We start from the raw sequence: 19,411 nt of genomic DNA on the forward strand, positions 1-19,411 counted from the left end.
TAGAACTAAAGATTCGCAGGCTTATATTTGCCATTTGATATACTGAAACTCCACAATGTAACTAGAAAGACACCGTTCGTCGATTTCGTGATTAGAGTTTGTAATTGATGTTACTCTTTCTTCCTTTCTGGTGAAGTCACTTCATTGACGCCGCCTCTGCCGTTCTCCATTCCGGCGGCCACGATCATTTTGGAGAACTGCGAATCGGGGTTGCTGAGCAGATTGGCCGGCTCGTCGAACTCTGCAACCTGTGTTCGCGAGGAACGAATATTTCAATACATTATTTTTAGGTCACTATACGTTTTTTCTGGTTTTCTGTAAATCGGTATAAAAGTAACAAGGGGGTTGGTATGTATACTGAGTGAATTTTGTCCTTGTTGCCCAAAAAAATTAAAGCTGAACATCATCAGGATGTCAGTGGTACGCTGTATTAATTGCTGTTTCACAAATAAATAAAAACAACCTAGGTTCGCGAGAAAATCTATCTGACAACATTTAGAGCAATATGTGGACGCTAGCTGTATGCTTTAGTTTTGTTCTGCGACAATAATTATGACTTTAGATAGCTTGTATTTTGTCACGGTATCTTAGAAATAGTTTCGATTTTCAGGAGGCCAGCTCATTGCTAAATTTCGTTTTTTTACATATTGGCGCCAGGGTAATACCGTTTATAAGTATATGTTGTTGCAAAATTTGAACTAGAAGCCGATTAAACACCAAAACCGACAATTGTGCAAAGTAAGTCAATCGGTTAACCAACAATTAGACGAAGTTGTTTGGAGTTGCTAATCTATTACAGCGGTAGGCCGACCTCAATCAATAGACAACAAGCTATACTGACTGTGACACTAACTTTTCAATGATATTTGATCCAATGCTGTCAAAACAAACAGGGAAAATTTTTCGGCATTTCAAAAAGGAATATGTTTGAAAGGACACTTGCCTTTCCACCATCCATGACGAGTATCTTGTCGCAGGTGAGCACTGTGTTGAGGCGATGGGCGATGGTGAGCATCGTGCAGTCCTTGAAAGCCTCGCGGATCGTGTCTTGCACCAGACTGTCGGTCTCGCTGTCGATGGCCGCCGTCGCCTCGTCCAGCATTATGATGCGCGAGTGGCGCAAGATGGCGCGCGCCATGCACATCAGCTGGCGCTCTCCCACGCTGAAGTTCTCGCCGTTCTCCACAACCTCGCTCTCCAATTTATTTGGCAGGTTTTCGATCTTTTAAAAGATTAAAATCCCTGTTGTGATGCCTATCGTAGAAATGTTTAGTTCCGTTTAGTTTGCGAGTAGGCCAAACCAAACATGCCCCAAAATACTATAGCATCACAACTAAATCTTAGATCCCACAGATCCACAAAAACTCTAGACTTTCAAAGACTTTGCATCAAGAACCGAATCACAATCTAGTCTAACTACTTTTCTTTTGGCATCCTGAAGCAACCCATTATCTAACAAAACCCACAGCTAACTTCCAAAATAAACTTGACATGTACAGTGGCGTATAGCAAGCCTAAATTTTTGGGGGTGGGGCAAAAAGTTGGAATGTTTTGTTTAGCTCTTAGCATTGTATCAACTGCCGTAACGAACACAAGTAACAATGCTAGCAAACCGTTTCGAGCAGCAACTGACTGAGTGTTAACGCAATACTCAAAAAATAGTCAATGAGCAAAAACTGTCTGAAAGTAGTAAAAGTATACATTAATGTATAGTAAATGTTATATTAACTACATCGTTTGTGACGTAACAATGCATGACAATTGAAGGTGTGGCATGCCTGTGATCAAATGTTGTGGTACTGCTTATAAAGGATACAAAACAAATTTTAAGAGTAAAATATTTATAAATTTGGGGGGGGGGGCATGGCCCCTCAGACCCACCCCCCCTGGCTACGCCTATGGACACGTACAAATTATCGAACCGTAAAATATCCAACAAATTCTAACTTTACTTTAACCCACGCACACTTTTGCTGCGTTGAGGTATCTATATATACTGTATATATATAATATGAAAAGCGGTTACAAACTACAACTAATACAATTGTGTTTTTCGGACCAGTTTTTTAACGTGGCTTCTTTCCAAGGCTTGCCAGATCTCTTTATCGGAATATTGCTGAAATGGGTCGAGGTTGTGGCGCACGGTGCCGACGAACAAGACTGGATCTTGTGGGATGATGGTCAGCTTCTTCCGGAGATCGTCCAGGCCAATCTTTCCAGCATCCAAGTCATCAATATGTATGCTCCCGCCGGATATCTCCACCAAACGAAATAGAGCCACGCCAAGCGAAGATTTGCCTGAAAATCGTGCGATTTAAATTGAATGCCTCGTTCATAGACGAGCGACTTGAACGAATGACGACTGTGGCAGGTGAATTTAGAAACAAGGCAATGTTTTCCCATAAGCATTACAGGGAGTAAAAAAACACACACTATTTTTTTATTTTTATTTTTAAAACACTCTTTTATTTGCCTGAATCTTTAAAATTCGTCGTATCAAAATAAAGAAGGGACGCGTGATCACGAATGGAACATTTTTAAATCACCCTAGCTTCTGTGAGAGTTCATGGAGCATTTTTTTTTGATAAAGCCTCAAGTTGTTTTACTGCCTTGTAAGTCTCAAACAGTCAACATGCAGAAGCCTGTTAAATATGTTAATTAAATAAATTCAAAAATCAGATCAAAAACAATCCCGACGTAAAACTTGCAATTTTTGAACTGATTTAACAATTTTGTAAAATGTCTGTTGGAAAGTACTTGGATTTTACCCTGAACTATATTATTTCATTATTTAATAGTTAATTTAGTAGACAGTTCCCATTCACCCGATCCCGTGCGACCAACGATTCCAACTTTTTCCTGGGGCTTAATTTCAAACGAGACTTTCTTCAGCACCTCTGGAAGCTCTTCTCTGTATCTCATGCTCACCTCGTGAAACCTAGTGGTCAAGTGAATCAACATATTGCCAACTTGATGTTGGTCAATGTGCGCAACAAACTGCGGTTAATGTATCAACAAAAATTACATTGTAAATGTCATTCATCGTAAGAAGGCGACGTGTGTATGTTGGAGTATAAAAATTATTATGAAATGATCTATTTTGATTAATATGCCTGATAGCAGCACTATATATATTTACACAACGTTCCTAGCGAAATATTCAAACAACGGTAGTCAGTTTCAATAAAAAAAATCATTCGTTTACTTTACTTGATTCGCCATTTCACTCACACTCCAACACGTATACTTGTGTTACATAGTTATTACAACTAAGATGAGCCTTCGAAAGTCGTAAAGTTACCAACAGTTATTTTAGTAGCACACCGGAACTTCTAGACTTTTACATAATCGATCAATCAAAAATTGTCGTGCAAAACCAAGATATTAATTCGAACAATATTTCTTTTCAGTTCATACATTATCTATACCTAACGGATCCATTCTCAGGCCAATTATCTGGCGGCCTGTTGTCCTCGACCACTCGTTCAGCCTCCAAATTGTCCAGTTCCGAGTATTCCCTGACCCTTTCCACCGACGTGAACTGCGTCTCCGCTTCGATGGTGATTCGACTTAACACAGTCAGCAGCCCGGTAAACTGTAAACAATTCAAACGAAAAAGTGACAGTATACGTTTTTAATCAAATCTTTTGAATACGCGACAAGAAGCAACAATTTTCGTTGGCGTGATGAATTGCTGGCTGACATGTTAACTGTACAATTCTAGGAAAGCCTTTATTAGCGTCGTTGGCCAAAACTCCCAACATTAAATAAAGTATATACAATATACATAATATAAAAATAGAACATATCAGTACATTATCAGTTAGGCTTTACTTGTATATGTCGCCCTTAAAAGAGAATTAGTATTAGTACTATTATTGGATTGAACTAAATTTTATTTTTTTAATCAATCTGTTATCTAATGATATATCCTTAAAACTTAAGATATACTTTTTTCAACGTATAATAAATGTATTTTTCTCTGTGAAGTCTCATGTCTTTCAACGTACTACTTAAATGCATTACTGGCGAAATACTGCTCATACCTATATGGTACCGTTTATGTTTGATTATAGTTTAAGTTCGATGTGACGATATGCGATTCTTAACTGAAAAATTGAACAGCTTGATTCAACTGAGCCTATAGACGTCTTTTACCTGTACGGCGTACGTGAGAGCCAAGCCTGCCGAAGCAGTTCCGTCAGAAACACCGAAGATCTGTGGATATGACGCAGCGACCACCACCATCACGGCCACTGTAAAGTTAACGGCAATCGAAAAGGAATCGAGTCGTACCACAACCCAATGTACAGAGTTTACGTAGGCGCTGAACGGTACCGAGTGGGTATCCATAAGGTTGGAAAATCTGTTGGGAAAACAAAGGGCTAGACTGTTTGTCAGTGCACAACCCGGGCCCTAATCTACTTGTTTCGCTATTCTTAGAAGAAAGCCCACCTCGGGGGTGTATAATATCAACAGCAAAAACAAGAAATTTTAGCCTTGTATTAATGTACGGAATACCTACGTGTTTAAAAAATCGTCTTCTTTTCGATAAGCGTGAATCGAAGGCAGGCCATAAATCGTTGCAGCAATGTGTGATATCAAAGGAGATCTGCAAATTATGAATAGTAAAATTAAAGAATTGCTATTTGCGTTCTGGCCCGCTGCGACTAGTAGAATCACTACAGTAAGCAAGATAATTGTTAAAAGCAATGAACGGCCTGAATTTACCGAAAATCATTTATATAAAAACACGTAAAAGCTCAGGTTATTTTTTCGAAATATTTAGGCCAATTTAAGTCGTTTACAAGCAGGGCTTACGTCAACTTTTGTCATAGCAAACTGGTTGTACCTATACACGTTGGCGAACCTCTTGAACTCCCGGATGCCGTTTCTGTACGCATTGAAGAGGATGAAGACCAAGATAACGAGGATAACGCATGCGACGAGGAAAATTGGGAACACAAGGCAAATGGTGGCCAGCGATATGATGGCCAAGGAAAACTAAAACAGGAGCGTAATTTGATCAATCATGTTGGATTTGTACCTGAACTTAGCAAGGTGGTAAACAAGCCTTTTTGAAACAATTTCAGCGACAGCCGAATCATTTGTAAATTAACTCCTGTCCAAGTTCAGTATTTTTTATAACTCATCAAATCTCAGTTCAAGTTATTAGGCGAGTAAATAAATTCCAAGTCAAGTGGTTGACAAAACGAACTATAAACATTGGTAGATGATTAGCTAAACTAAAAACTAATAAAAATGCAACACATAGCAAGCAAATTGTTTGATGTTCAAAAAGTAACACGAATAAACAATTTTTATAAAAACGTTTTTCGAAATTTTCCAAGTTAAGTTAGGTAAGTTGCCAAAAGGTTCGAGCCGAGTCTGGTCATTAAAAAATAGTGATCTAAGTGCACTTAATGCTGCTTTAAAAGCCAACTTTGCCCTCTGAGGTCAAACGTTTCACATTGTTCCACAAAAAAACACGTTTAATAACCTTACAGCTATATATCCCTACAAGCAAAATCTGACAAAAACAATTGACAAAAAGTTGAACTTACAATTTGCATTACTGAATTTAAGGTGGCCACCAATCGGTTATCCATCTCGTCCATATCTTGCGAGAATCTGCGACAAGATAAAAGGAATTTATTCAAAAGAAAATGGTCCTAAAACTGTCGACAAGAAACGGCATTTCCTATAGAAGCATTAAGGCATCTCAGTCACTTTTTTGACTTTTGATTCTTAGTAATATAAACATTTTATAACCGCCATCGGTCACATATGATAAAGAACACAGTTTAGAATAAATTTAATGTGATTTAGGTTATTTTACTTGGTTTAGGGTCAAACAAAATGCAATTGCAAATTATTACTTAAAGATATAATTGATTCACGTTACCCCGCCAACGAAATAAAACTGCCGAACCTGTTAAGAAGCTGGCCGATTGGCGTTCGGTCGAAAAAAGTCATTGGACATCTCAGAACGGTCGCGAAGAGCCGCTTGTGCATAACGGACGCAGCGCGCAACATCGCACGAGGATAAGTGAAGGTCCGGAAAACCAGTACGAATCCAGACGCCAGAAGAATACAGCCGTAGACGAGCTATAAAGTGTAGGGTTTTAGGCTTTAAAATGTAGTCAAGGGTTCGGTTCCAGAATTTACGATACACATCAGTGTAGTTAGAAAAATTTGTTTGCATTGTATTCAATTTAATTTAGACAATTTTAAGACATTTTGTTAAGTTTTTAACATTATTTTTTAATTGAAAAATTATATAGCTAATCACCTTTTCCAAGTATGCAAAACAATCAACAACATGTAAAAATTAGCACACTTTTAATGTTTAAAACTTTTTGCTTTAAAATCGGTATGACTTACCATAAAGAAGCCTCGTCTCGGATTGGTCGATATGTTTGGATCTTTTGTACAATTCACTGTGTTGTTCGGAGTCGGAGTCGTTTCGTTTGGACAGATTAGCTAAAACAAGAAAGTCATACAAAATATAATGTAAGGGTATTAATTTGCCAATGTACGACGATTTAATGATCTGGTCATATAACAAAACAAGTTTCCGAAAAAGCAACACACACTCAAACTGCGAACCAACCATGGCTTGATTGCGTGCAGCGTAATTCATTATGGATTCTATGTGCGTCGTTTCAAGTGAAGGCAAGACCTGGGATACACGTGTGCGTGGCAGTTGTAAACAAGACAAATATACTTTAAGAATATACGTGACAACATAAAGATTGAATATACGTAACAATATAAATATTGTCGGGAATATCAGGACATGGTACTATCTCAAGTGTAAACTGTTGACTACGCGTCTTAATTGGCCCAAAAACGTGCAATCCAAATCTTGGGTTTACAACCTCATTGAAATTCAGAAACCCACCATTCCGCCTTGATTTATCCAATAGGTGATCCAGTAAGTTGTTGCGTTGGTGGCAAATATATGAAGAAATACGTTTAGGTAAAGCAAAATTGCCAAGGTGTAACTGAAACGTAATAAATATTCTGTATTTGTTTGCTGAACACTAAAGACAGACAAGTTATTATATATTTAGGCCATGCCCAATTAAACTAAAATGCCTACAAAGATATTTTGTTTAAATTTCTTTTATCGTTCGAAAAAATGTGTAATGTCCGGCGCTCAATCTTGAACAACATATTTGTGGAATTTTCTTCTGCTTTTTTTTCAAAGACTAAACTAATAGAGCTTTTTGTTTGCTTATCGCATTTACTACAAATACAAATTATCCATTACCCTCCCATTGCTTTCATGAAGACCTTGTACGTTTTCCAGCTCACAGAACCAAACTCCCTGTTTTCTTTAACCATCAGAGAAGATTGTGGTTCTTTGACAACTTTAGCATTCACTTCATTCTCGCCTGGAAATGAACAGAGCAAATAGAAAAATCGCAAAAATTTCGGAAATACAAGTTCTAAATCGGGCTCATGTGTTGATCTTCTAATAGTCGGCAGTATGTACGCCAACCTCATGTAAATGTCGTCGAAAATGACGTAATGGCAAGTAAATCATCAGACCGCCTTATCTGTACATATAAGTATATGGCACAAAAATAGATGAAATATGTATTCTGTCGTTTCTTTTTCTTTATAACTTTTTTTCTTTATAACTAAGTTTTTTCTTTGTTTGTTGTTTCTCACAGTATTACAGTTACAGAAGTAAACAAGTACCTTTATTGCCTTTATATGTAATCGCCTCTTCTTTAACAGGCAACTTATTGTCGTCAGAACCTTTATCTTCCTTTTCGTTTTTGTCAGTTTGAAATAACCTAAATCAAGAAGTCGGTTTATAATGTTTTAATTAAATTAACTATGTAGGCTATTATTATTAAACAAAATGCAAAAATGTGAGACTGCTTGTAATGTTATTTCTCTTTCTTTTTAGAAGCAATGATAACCTCCTGTTTTCGTCATCCGGCGTCACACTGTCACCTAGACTAGGGTTTCCCAAACGTTTTTGGACCACGAACCACTATTGGTGAATCTTTTTTTTCACGGACCGTAATAAAAAGCAAAAAATAAATAAAAACAAATTTTATATATTTACAAAACTGACAACATCAATGGGACGGATGAGATTGCTTCCCTCTGCTTAAATCATTAATTCACCATAAATTCAAAGCGCAACAAGTAAGATTTACGATACTGGATAGCAAAAGATTTCGAAATCAATAAGTTGTGAATAACTGCGGCAATTTAATTATTTTTGAAAGAGTACGCATACTGCACAACTGGGGTCGGCAAACTTTTTCTAGTTGCGGGCTAAAACTAAACTCAGAAAAGTCTCTGTGGGCCGCGCAAAATGTTAACTACGAACTATGTTATTATAATGTTAGAACAACTGTTAATCAGGCGGGCTTGGGATATGTTTTTGTACTTAAAATCGTGTTTAGTTACTTTTATTCCGTTCGTACGCGACGCACTTTGGCACTTGTCAGTCTTCCACAGCGCAAGAAGCGCTAATCTAGTTCAAATGACAGCATCATAACGTAAACAAACCTGATGTATAAAGATCGAAAATTTTTCGCACTTGCATAGTTAAAATAGTCAAAAAGTATGAGAAATGGACTCGTGTCTAGTTTGTCAAAAGATAAATTACATTTGCGGGCCATATAGGTTGTCGACCCCTGCTGTACAAAATATATGTGTAACTTTTTAATTTCTTGTCATATCGCCACGGACCACCTGTGCAGTCTTTGGGAAACCCTGACTTAGACAACATAGCATAATCTGAGTGCTTACTCTAATTTTCTGTTTTGTAGAAAAAAATGAAATTGGCAAACATGTTCCCTAAAATCGGATATTATTCACTGTTACATCACATCAATTTTTCTATCCCTTTTAGACGTAGATAGTGGTTCTTTAGTACTACATTTACACCATCGCACCTAATTAGTTCGGCGTAACTGGACCCCTCAGCTATCAGCTGGTCGTGACTCCCGTGCTCAGCGATGCATCCTTCCTTCAGCATGATGACGTCATCGCAGTCCTTCAAGTACTGCAGCTGGTGAGTTACGAAGAGCACAGTCTTGCCCTTCATCTCCTGCTTGATGCAGTTCCAGAAGATGTGCTTACCCACATGCGCGTCCACCGCCGACAGTGGGTCGTCCAGCAGGATGACGTCACAGTCGCTGTACAACGCTCTGAAATATAAGGCAAAGTACATTGTAACGTATTTAAGTTTTTCTAAGCAAAAATTAGTGTTGCAAATAAGTCATTTTTAAATTCAATTCCAGATCAAGTCATTCTCGAAAAATAGAAAAGCAAGTCCCCCTCCAAGTCATAAATCACTAGTCCAAGTCGTTGAAAATGTGTTTTTCTAAACTAAAATGGGCGTTGTAAAACATTCATCACGAAAAATGGAAAAGCAAGTCATATGTCACTAGTCCTAGTCGTTGATAAATTAGTCTAACAGTTGTCATGGTTAAACTGTTACACTACTAATATTCACAAACTGTTCCATTCTTAAGAATATTTTTAAAGCAAATAATATAACAAAACAAATAGCAAGTAAACATTCCGATACCTAATATTTAACGTAAATAATACAATTTTACAAAAATGATATAACAGTAACTTAATTTAAGTCGTTAATTGCGCTAATGATTTAACTTGAAAGCAAATTCATTTTGTAGAAATAACCTAAGTCGAATCAGGCTAAATAAAAATTAAGTAAAAGTACACGTCAGTCAAGTCAGTGACATCAGTTAAGTCAGATGATTACAATACTACTGTCTCAAATCTTATTTCCAAAGTATTAGGCTTCGCACCAACTTGTTTAAAACCTTGTCGATACTGTTTGTCGTATAATAGAATGATTGACATATCGCGAATAATAACTGACAACACTGCACTGAGCAGCGAGCCAACACGTTATTTGACGATCCACGTTATTAAATTGTAAGACGTTTTCGAAACTGGGTCTATAATTTGAACACGATGGTAAGACGGGTACCGATTACATACACAATATCGTAATTATAGCAAAATAATATTTTTGTCATTCTACTAGAATACCCAAACAAACTTTGTTCTCGTTTGAGCCACGATTTTAATTACCCTCATGTATTAACCTTGCAAGGCTGACGCGTTGCTTTTGGCCGCCGGAAAGCGTGATCCCGCGTTCGCCAATCTCAGTCAGATCGCCGTCTGGCAATATGTCAATGTCGGGCTGCAGGGCACACGCCTCGATCACTTAAAACAAAAGAAACGAATATGTTGACAGCTGGCATCGCAGCTTATGTAACGACTAAACATAATGTTTGCAATGTGCGTTCTACGATCGTTTACGTTTGGCATATTTGTTTTTTTGTCTCATTACTTACCTCGTTGGTACTTCTCCGCTTCGTAAGGCTTCCCAAAGAGCACATTATCTCGAAGACTGGCGTGAAAGATCCAGGCCTGTTGGGGCACGTAGGCCAGCTTGCCGTCGATACCAACTGACCCCGACTTGATGCGCAAATGCCCAAGGATGGCCGAGATCAAAGAACTCTTGCCGCTGCCAACGGCTCCACATATTCCAGTAACGCTGTGCATTACAAAGAGGTATACAAAGTTTAGTTTAGGTTGGAATATTTCTTTAGTCCTATATCGGTCCTATAAGTTTACCAATGTAACTTAAGGGTTTGAGGTAAGCAAGTTACATTAGAAACATTTAAATTAGCCCTCTACACAAACGCACGTAAACGTTATGAAAATTGGTTTGTTGATCAGGTTGGTGTTCCAGTACTGGACAATATAGTGGGAGATATTGTATTCCTTTCAATATTTGTACATTGTTCTTAGCGGTAATCAAATTGATACGACTTGGAGCTTATGTTGCTTCCCAGGTGCTATACTATAGAAATGGAAAACGCAAGAGTCACAAACCTTCCTTTTCCAACGTCCAACGTTATATCGTGAATAAGCTCAACCTCCTCAAGATTAACATTTTCATCTTTGCCGCTCGTCTGATTTTCCAACATTCCGTTTAATTGCTTTTCAGTATTTACATTCGTCTGCTTTTTTTTCGACTTGCTATCCTCTTCCTACAAACAAAACACCGCGTTGAAATGAAAAATTATTGCACCGATGCCAATATTTTTTTAAATAGTGGCTTTCTGAATTTAGTTGGGGCCTTTGTATGTAAACAAGTTACAACCTTTCTCTAAATCGACAAGATAGAATGCAAATCAGATGTCATTAGTGTTACAAATTAAATATCAAAGTATTACAATTTAAACCATTTATACATATTTGGGTGAATAAACTTTTCCGTGATTTATTATCAATTCCTTCACAAAAACTGACTGTTATTTTAAACGCAGTGTTCAGAATAGACAAGAAAAATCACCAACTTTATTTGGAAAACTATGCCTAAAAGGAAGAGAAAACACCTGAACTCCAATTGAAGAAGCAGTAAGACTTTTAAGTTCTATTGCGTTGTATTTGTCGGTTATCTGTACCACGTATTCTTCAATTTCTTCCATGCACATCAGTTCGTTGTATCTCGTAATGGCGACCAGTGACTAAATTAACAAGACGATACGACACGTACCATGAATGTAAAGCAAGAATAGGAAACTATTTTTTTGTTGCTTTGGGAAATTATGGTTTGGTTAACTTTTGTAAAACAGGAATGAATATCTTTTACGATGTGTAGTTCAATCCTCGAATTACCCTAATGGTTTTCGATGCTTTAAAATCGAATTGCCCTATACAAGTGTGTGTGTGTTTTTAGCACATTCTCTAACAGACAGAACTTCAACAAATATTGCATTTTTTATTACCCTCAAAAACACTCACCTCAGTAAAGGCCTTGAGGGCAAGAGGTAATAATCCCACAGACGTCCGCATGGAAGTGAAGATAACCATGGCTGTAAAGGCCTGTTTAGGTTAACGTATGAAAAAGGTTTATATTTGTCAACCGCAATCAATTAAACATCGACCATCTTAAAATTCAATTATACCGCAATGAAAACGTATCCCTTTTTCAGCTAAGGTTCAGTTACTTGATTTATCTCAAGACTTTGAAGTTTAGTTTCACAATGGCGTATTTTGTAAAAAAAAGAAACGCAGCCTACAGGATACAAACCTGAGCTGCCGTCAACGGGTTACCGATTCCTATGTGTACAAGGAGAGTTACAACTGTGACATATATTGGAGCCGATGGTATGATCCCAAAAAGAAGCGTCTGTAAACCTCCGATTTTGTTGAGCCACCGAATTTCGCTTTTTCGAATTTTACCTAAAGCATAAACTTTTGCGTTAAAGGTAAAATTGACAAACTGGGTAAATTTGGGTCAACATAAAACCAACACTCGCTATACGTCTGTATGTTTTACACGTAACCACCTTTATATCCAGGGTTACCATCGCTTTACCAAATACAATGAAGTATGTTTGGAACAACTATGATTTTCATGGCAAACAAACTAGCCTGAACAGTCAAACAACCTCATTACCTGTTAATACTACTATACTTGCGTCAAGCTATAAACAACTGACTTATCACTAATCGGTAGGGATGTTCAAAGTAAAATCCCAAGGTATTCTAGAATAATAGGTTTCGAATCTAGAATAACGAATCCAGAATAGCGAATCCTAGCATATTTTTATTAAATTATTTAACCTCGATTTTGTTTTAAGGGATTAATCTAAACCCTACAGGGCCCACAATCACAGCAATAAATCGCCCAAACAATTTTCAAACATGTGTACATTATAATAAAAAAACTCTCTCATATGTTTAACATTCTTAACAACTGTCATCTGAAGCCGTTCTGTAAACTGGAGTATGTCAACTGTCCAGGTTGTGTCCAAAACTTATATTTTTGCCAATAGTGAGAAAATGCAATACCGCACACAGAAGTCTTAAGCAATTCGTTCTGATTTTGAAAGCATTGTTAAGTCTTATTGCTTCTTTTTTGACTAACATGATCTGTTATGCAGTCAAATGATGTACTGCAAAGAATACAAAGTTATTATTGACATAACGAATTCTTGACAATTACGTTGTGCATAACTGCATAACTTCCCTGAATATTGGCCTAAAGTTGACCTTAAGTAACCCCATAGCGCATTCAGAAAAAGTTTAGGAAACACCGTTATGCATAATTCCGCTTATAGGCTATGTTATGCTTATGAGTCTTATTGTGTGTTCCCATACCAACCTTAGGCAGATACCTTAGCCAGAACCTTATATCTCTTGCTTGATCTCTTAGCGAACAGCCAACCCAACAAAATTTACGTCTCGCCATTTAACCAAACATTAACACATTCCCGAGCAACCCATGATTTAGCAAAACGATGCGAAACTATTTGGACGGCTATAATTTCCGTTATATGTGGTATGCTGTCGCGCCCCACAGCCTCTATGTAGGGATGCAATTCACGAGGTCAGCTTACCGACTTCTTCTGCGAAACTGGACTCCCAAGCGTAGAGCTTGATCATCTTTATGCTGCTGAGAACCTCGCCCATAATGCCAACTCGTCGGTCGGTCAAGTCAATAGACTTGCGGCGAAAGAGCACCCCAAATTTTACAAGCACTGCCTACAAAAGCAAAATATTTCTCTTAAGTAGTATCGCATTAAAGTGCCACTCCTGAATGTAGATGTGGGTAGTTAGCAGAGATTATGTTTGATTTACCTGTAGAGGGACCAGTGATAAGTAGGCGACCAGTCCGATAATGGCCGTCCAGCCCAGGATAAACCCAGCGTACACTGTCCCGACCAGAATACCCACCGGGGCGCCGCACATAAAACAAGAAAACAAGAGCATGTCCGAAATTCGTTGTAGGTCATTTACCAGCAAATTAATCATCTGAAACAACAGAGAGTCCCATTTATTTGTTTTCAATGTCTGCTAATTTTTTTTTTATTTAGCTGACATATGCTGTTACGTTCTGCTAACTGTTGGACACAGCACTTACTTCTCCCGCTGATTTCTGATTGAAACTTTTTAATCGAATCAGCTTCCAGTATATCAAACGAGCCAGGCCGCTACGAACTCGAAGAAGTGTTCTGTTAAATTTTAGACTGAATGTTAAAATGTCGCCGAGTGCATGTAGCATTTGGTGTGTTACAATTTACAATTAAACTTTAAAGGGGAAGCATGCTCGAAATCGACCCTTAAACGGTTTAACTTTAAACCAACGTGAACTAGTCACAAATATTGCTTATCCCATTGAAACCTTTTCCCTTAATATTTTTTGAAAAGGTCGTTCGAAAAATGTAGAACATCGCGCAGCTGCATCTTTACCTACTTTTGCAATTGTCAAAAAATAGTATAGCTTAAATATTTTTAAACTTACCTGGTGACGATGGAGAAGGAGGATGTGTATAGAAGGGCCCTCGCAAGGTTTGCCACAAGCAGGGCAAAGCACAAACCGATGCCATAACCAATCGATCTATCAACTGCGCTGGTGTACAGCACCAACCTGTTGACCACGACAGGCTGCACGAGCAAAGGAAAGACATATTTTCTTATGCTAGGTCGAGCATTTGCACATTTAATTTAGTCATAAAGGAAGATTGTTTAAATAAATAAGATCTTTCGACACTGGAAGGTGCTATCTTTCCGAAACGGATATTTATCAATCAACGTAAAATATCACTTTTTTACAGCCTAAGAAGTACAATATTTTGGATTTTAATGACACCGCATTATGTGATTAAAAAGTACTTATATGTCACAGATTGACTATTAAGCTGTGTTGAAATTAGTATCGTCATAACTTAAGTCAATGACTTACAATAAGTGCAGTTGAGTCAGTGTTTACAAATGACTTAAATTTACATAAGTCTTTTGGAGAAAGTAACCTGACGATAGTTGACAATTTGTAGAACTGACTTAACTTGAGTCAAATACCTTACATCAATTTTAAGTGTATTACAACAATCTTAAGTGTAGCCAATATATATCAATATTTCGCATAAATGGGTCATTTTACGTCAACTTAAATTTGTAAAAAATATGCTTGGTTTTTGTGTTTGCTATTTATCAAATTGCTTAAAATTTAATAAATTTGATCATTTTATTAGTTTAACAATGATTGGTTATGCAAATGGATTGGTGACTTGTTTACAACACCGATTGATTTAACTTGTTTCCTGAAAAAATAACTGCAATTTAGACTAAAATTATTTTAAAATTATTTGTTCACAATACATATATGTTTGAACGCGATCAGCACAGGACATTAGTAAGAAAAGATACTACATAAAAGTATTTCATATTGCAAAAAAGAAATTGAAATCACGGCATCGGAACGCCCGAAACTTTTAAAACGCCGGTCTGTTAAACCTGCTTTTCTTTTGCTGGACATTTTTGAATCGTTGTGAAAGCGCCGTTTGGGCTGTTTTTTTCCTAATGGGTTTCTATAAAGGGTTTTGAGAACTCACCGGTCCAACCAACGCAACAATAAAGTAGCACGAGGATAGAAAGAAGCCGAACCAGAAGCGGGATCGGACAAAGCGGAATAGAGTCTTCCCGATCACAGCATTATGTCCTTTCTTTTCTCGCTCCTCCATGTAGATCCGGTAGAATCTAGCAAATGGCGGATTTAATGGTTAGAAAAGGTAATTTGTCACTCATAGTATTGTTACAGTTTTTCATAGATATAAAACTGTATATCGAACAGAGTCGTTTATCTTTTCGTTATCCAACCAAGGACAACGAAAACTTCAATTCAGCAGTGATTTTCATACTGTGTGTCTAGACACACCAAGGTGCGTGGAGAAATTTTAAAGTGTGGCACTGAATTTTTTTTGTAATTTCGGTAAATGACTGATTTGTATAATATAAAAATGCAGGCAAGCGCGAGAGACTGCAATTACCCTATATAGCAGTGGTTCCCAAACTGTGGTACGCGTACCACTGTTGGTACGCGAGAGTCTTTCAGGTGGTACGCGACTAACTTCTGCATACGTATAAATTTGCGAAAACTCCCAACTTTTAAAACTTTCAGATTGGGTAATTTGCCATGTTGCGTTTTAGTTACCTTTAATTTGAGGTTTCGCACGTTTATGACGTAACACTTATCTTGTTCAAGATAATAAAACGCCAATTGTTAGCTGATTTAAGATATGAGCAGTAAATCGTTTACAAATTAACCACTCAGGCCTCTATGATTGTGACAAACGGCCTGGACAGTATTTGTTGTCTTTCTCTGCTTGTGATTTGCAATTAATCTATTTCCTATTTCAATAAGTAAGTCTTTGTTAATTTTCTGCAATTATTTTTACGTTGCATTTCAACCGTTTACATAACATTTTTTTCTAAAATAACCATCGTCTTGTTTTCTTTGACATTTTTATAGTTGTTGTAAGTATTTTTTTGAGTTTTGCTTAAACCCGAAAAATATACTGATTTGTGTTGGAAATCATGTGGTTGAAGACGCCAAAACACTAATGCAGTACTTCAAACAAAAATAAGCTATTTAAATCAATGTATTTCTAACCTGGTCTTAGGTGGTACATGAACACTGTGCAAAATCTGAAAATGGTACACGAGAAAAAAAGTTTGGGTATCACTGCTATATAGGCTACATTAGAATATTAGATAACCGATATAGTATTTTGGTATTTTCTGTTACCTTGTCGACTATATAGGGTGATTGTTTAGACATAAACGTATGTTTGGATGAAATGTGTGCCGCGTTTTTTTTTTTGGTTTCTTAGTGTGCCGCAAGCTGAAATGTTTTGTAATCGTTGAATTACTCGGTTAGAAAACATGCGACAACTAGTTTTTAGAGCTTGTCTCTTGACATTTTTAATTGCATATTATTTAATATTGAGTAAAAAAGTGTTGGTTTGCAGTGCACTCGCAATATAGCTCGAAATACCCCAATCCACTTCGAACGATCAAACAACCCTCAGAAAATCGTGTAAACTTGTATTACTGGGCTGGCTAGACCTATTGACTGATAACAGCTTGACCCGTAGGCTTTGGGACTTTTACATTGGTTTTGAGGTTTTTTTTTCTGTTTTTACCAGCAGCTGTTTGTAAACATTGATATAACGTTTAAAAATTGCCGGTGTAACATTCACCACCGTTTGGCACGAGCAACATGTCAATTTCTCACTTATTTAATCGTGGGGTGATATTAACTAATTCCTATAGTTTTTCTAGCTCCTCAAAACATGTTTTCGCTATTCTTTTTGCAGGACGCAGGACAATGCGATCTAAAGAACCTAAGTTTCATACCGATTATAACGTTCCTTACCTCGGTGCAGTGAAGCCGACTGATTCATATTTAGACAAAGCAGGCAGGTCTTCGAAGGTCAAGCTCTTTCTGGCTTTGTAAATGGCGTCGCTCAACCAAGAAATCGTAATGAACGAGAGCAATCCTGAGTTGTCGATGGGTGCTGAGTGCTTTCTACATTTTAGCGTAGGCTATAAATCCTAAATGACTACCAGTTAAAGTATAAGGTAATGGCAAAGGGCGGCACGGTTAGGCTAATAATAAAACCTGTCAACTATTCTTCCTTTTTAAATAAACAAAAACGGAGGATGTACCAATATATTAAAATCTATTAAAAAGCGCAGAACAAAGGACTCATGATGTATGTTAGGGCATTTTAACGAGCACGAGAAGGGGGTACGTGGACTGGTTTGTGGGGGTCAATGAATTAAGGGCCCAATTAAAATCTTAGTGCAGTGGTTGGTAACTTTTTTTTCGCTGCCCAAAGTAGGCAACTATTTGTCGAGCTATGGAAGGCCCACTACGTAAAACTACCACGAAGGAGGCATTAGAATGACGTTAAAAAGCTACGTTATACTACAATTGTTCTTAGAAATACCTGTTTTTCTCGAACGAACTCGTGCGCAAATATGAACCTAAAATCCAGCTTAGTTGCGCGTATAGCGAAAAAAAATTAGTTACCTCATAGTTATCAGTCACACGACGCAAGAAATCATAAAATATCGATTTTGGGCTGAATAGATTTAGGTATAAACCTTATAAAAGTACATAAAAATCCCTACATTTGATTAAAAAATTTTACAAATATGGTTTGACAGCAGGCACTCTCAGGGCCATGTTTGGCACACTGGCCTGACGCACGCTGAGACAATCTAAATATGTTTAGCCACATTTTGAAATACAGTCTAATCTCTAATGATTGTAGGGCCATCACGCGGCCTACAATTACATGCTAACATTAAACTATTCAAAAGTAACTCGCGGCCCACTGAAAATGGTTCTGCAGCCCACAGTTTGCCGACCACTGCCTTAATGTATGATTTTGAATAAAACGAAACGAATCCAAAACACAATTTGGCATTTCCTTTGAAAGTATGTAGACTCATTTTTAATTTCTATTTGCGCATAAATTCGACGGGAAACAGCTAGTACTTGTATCATGACGTCATTCCTGACAAATTTCATGCCGACCCAGGTCCACGAGAAAAAATAGCACAACCATGCTGTAACTGCATATTCAGTTTTAAAATGAGTGAGTTCTGTATGCTAGAAGGCCTAGTATTGTGTTACGCTAGACTGTTTTCCTGTCATTTGACTCAAACAATGAAACATTAAACCATATATTTCTATAGATGTTTTATAATTCTGCAACTTACCTTGTTCGTCTAATCGGTTTCAATGTTTTTAGAACCGGTTTGTACCTTCCCAATCTGCGGTGTTCCTCATAAGGCGAACAGTCCAATCCAAAATTTTTCCCATATAGCCCTTCCAAATCCATTTTTGCTGTTCAAAGTCCAGACAAAGATGCCAGTCGGCCGTGTTACAATTAAAATGTGCCGTAATAGTTCCAATTACAAATTATTCCTTGATTTGTAATGTTATTCTTATTTCTAAAGTTAAAAAACTAGACTGACGAAGGCTATCTTGCAAACAAACGGTACAGTACTTTGGAAATGGCAAAATAATTTAGCCGGAAACAGCAATCGAGTGCTGTTTCTGACTACGCTGCCCACAATTGCAATGGTAACAGGCTTGTGCCAACAATGTCTCACGTTTCAGTGTGTAACGCACACAACAGTTTAACGATAATTATGACAACGTTTTATGAACGAATAAAGTATGATAAATTAAGACTGATCCAAGTTAGGCGACGTTAGTATTTTTCTTATAGGCCAAAAAATAACATATTGTTTTCGTTATTTTAACAGTTTTATACGCATTTGTCTTTATTCATTCAATTATTCCACATTGCAAAGTAAAAGTTATATAAAGTATAAAGTAATGTAGAAAACTTAAAACCAATCATAAGGCCTTAAAGTTGTAATTATTCAACGTGAAATAAAAAATATAATTAATAGGTTTATATTGTTGTTTAAACTTTACCATTTTGTTGGTTGGTAAGTCTTTAGCACAAAGTACACGAACTTTTACAAAAAAATTAACCAACATACCTGTCTTAACAATATAAAT

At 37.1% G+C, this 19,411-nt stretch overlaps 1 protein-coding gene across 1 annotated transcript; it reads right to left on the reverse strand.

Moving 5' to 3' along the window:
* Positions 1 to 110: 110 nt before the first annotated feature.
* Positions 111 to 18,725, reverse strand: LOC146169650 (ATP-binding cassette sub-family C member 5-like). Its single transcript, XM_083386726.1, has 28 exons — positions 18,598 to 18,725; positions 17,243 to 17,395; positions 15,420 to 15,564; positions 14,330 to 14,472; positions 13,949 to 14,039; positions 13,666 to 13,839; positions 13,425 to 13,569; positions 12,113 to 12,264; positions 11,824 to 11,904; positions 11,415 to 11,546; positions 10,909 to 11,066; positions 10,365 to 10,567; positions 10,113 to 10,233; positions 8,928 to 9,182; positions 7,711 to 7,808; positions 7,277 to 7,400; positions 6,905 to 7,007; positions 6,385 to 6,483; positions 5,933 to 6,108; positions 5,565 to 5,631; positions 4,853 to 5,004; positions 4,526 to 4,612; positions 4,159 to 4,366; positions 3,429 to 3,595; positions 2,826 to 2,938; positions 2,060 to 2,298; positions 944 to 1,222; positions 111 to 248 (listed from the first exon to the last, which is right to left on the reverse strand). The coding sequence occupies exons 1-28, from the start codon at positions 18,717 to 18,719 to the stop codon at positions 111 to 113; spliced, it is 4,125 nt and encodes a 1,374-aa protein (XP_083242852.1). The 5' UTR covers positions 18,720 to 18,725.
* Positions 18,726 to 19,411: the final 686 nt, after the last annotated feature.

The sequence above is a fragment of the Ascidiella aspersa genome, chromosome 1 (genome assembly GCF_963924565.1).
Source record: "Ascidiella aspersa chromosome 1, kaAscAspe10.2, whole genome shotgun sequence".
Classification (NCBI taxonomy): Eukaryota; Metazoa; Chordata; class Ascidiacea; order Phlebobranchia; family Ascidiidae; genus Ascidiella; species Ascidiella aspersa.

What these genes read in the sequence shown, in the direction of transcription:
- LOC146169650 (XM_083386726.1), bottom strand. Translation starts at nt 18,719, where the DNA reads ATGGATTTGGAAGGGCTATATGGGAAAAATTTTGGATTGGACTGTTCG. An exon ending in AGCGGAGAAGTACCAACGAG is followed by an intron (nt 10,234 to 10,364) that starts GTAAGTAATGAG and finishes TTTTGTTTTAAG; the next exon opens with TGATCGAGGCGTGTGCCCTG. An exon ending in TAAATTCAGTAATGCAAATT is followed by an intron (nt 5,005 to 5,564) that starts GTAAGTTCAACT and finishes CTCCTGTTTTAG; the next exon opens with TTTTCCTTGGCCATCATATC.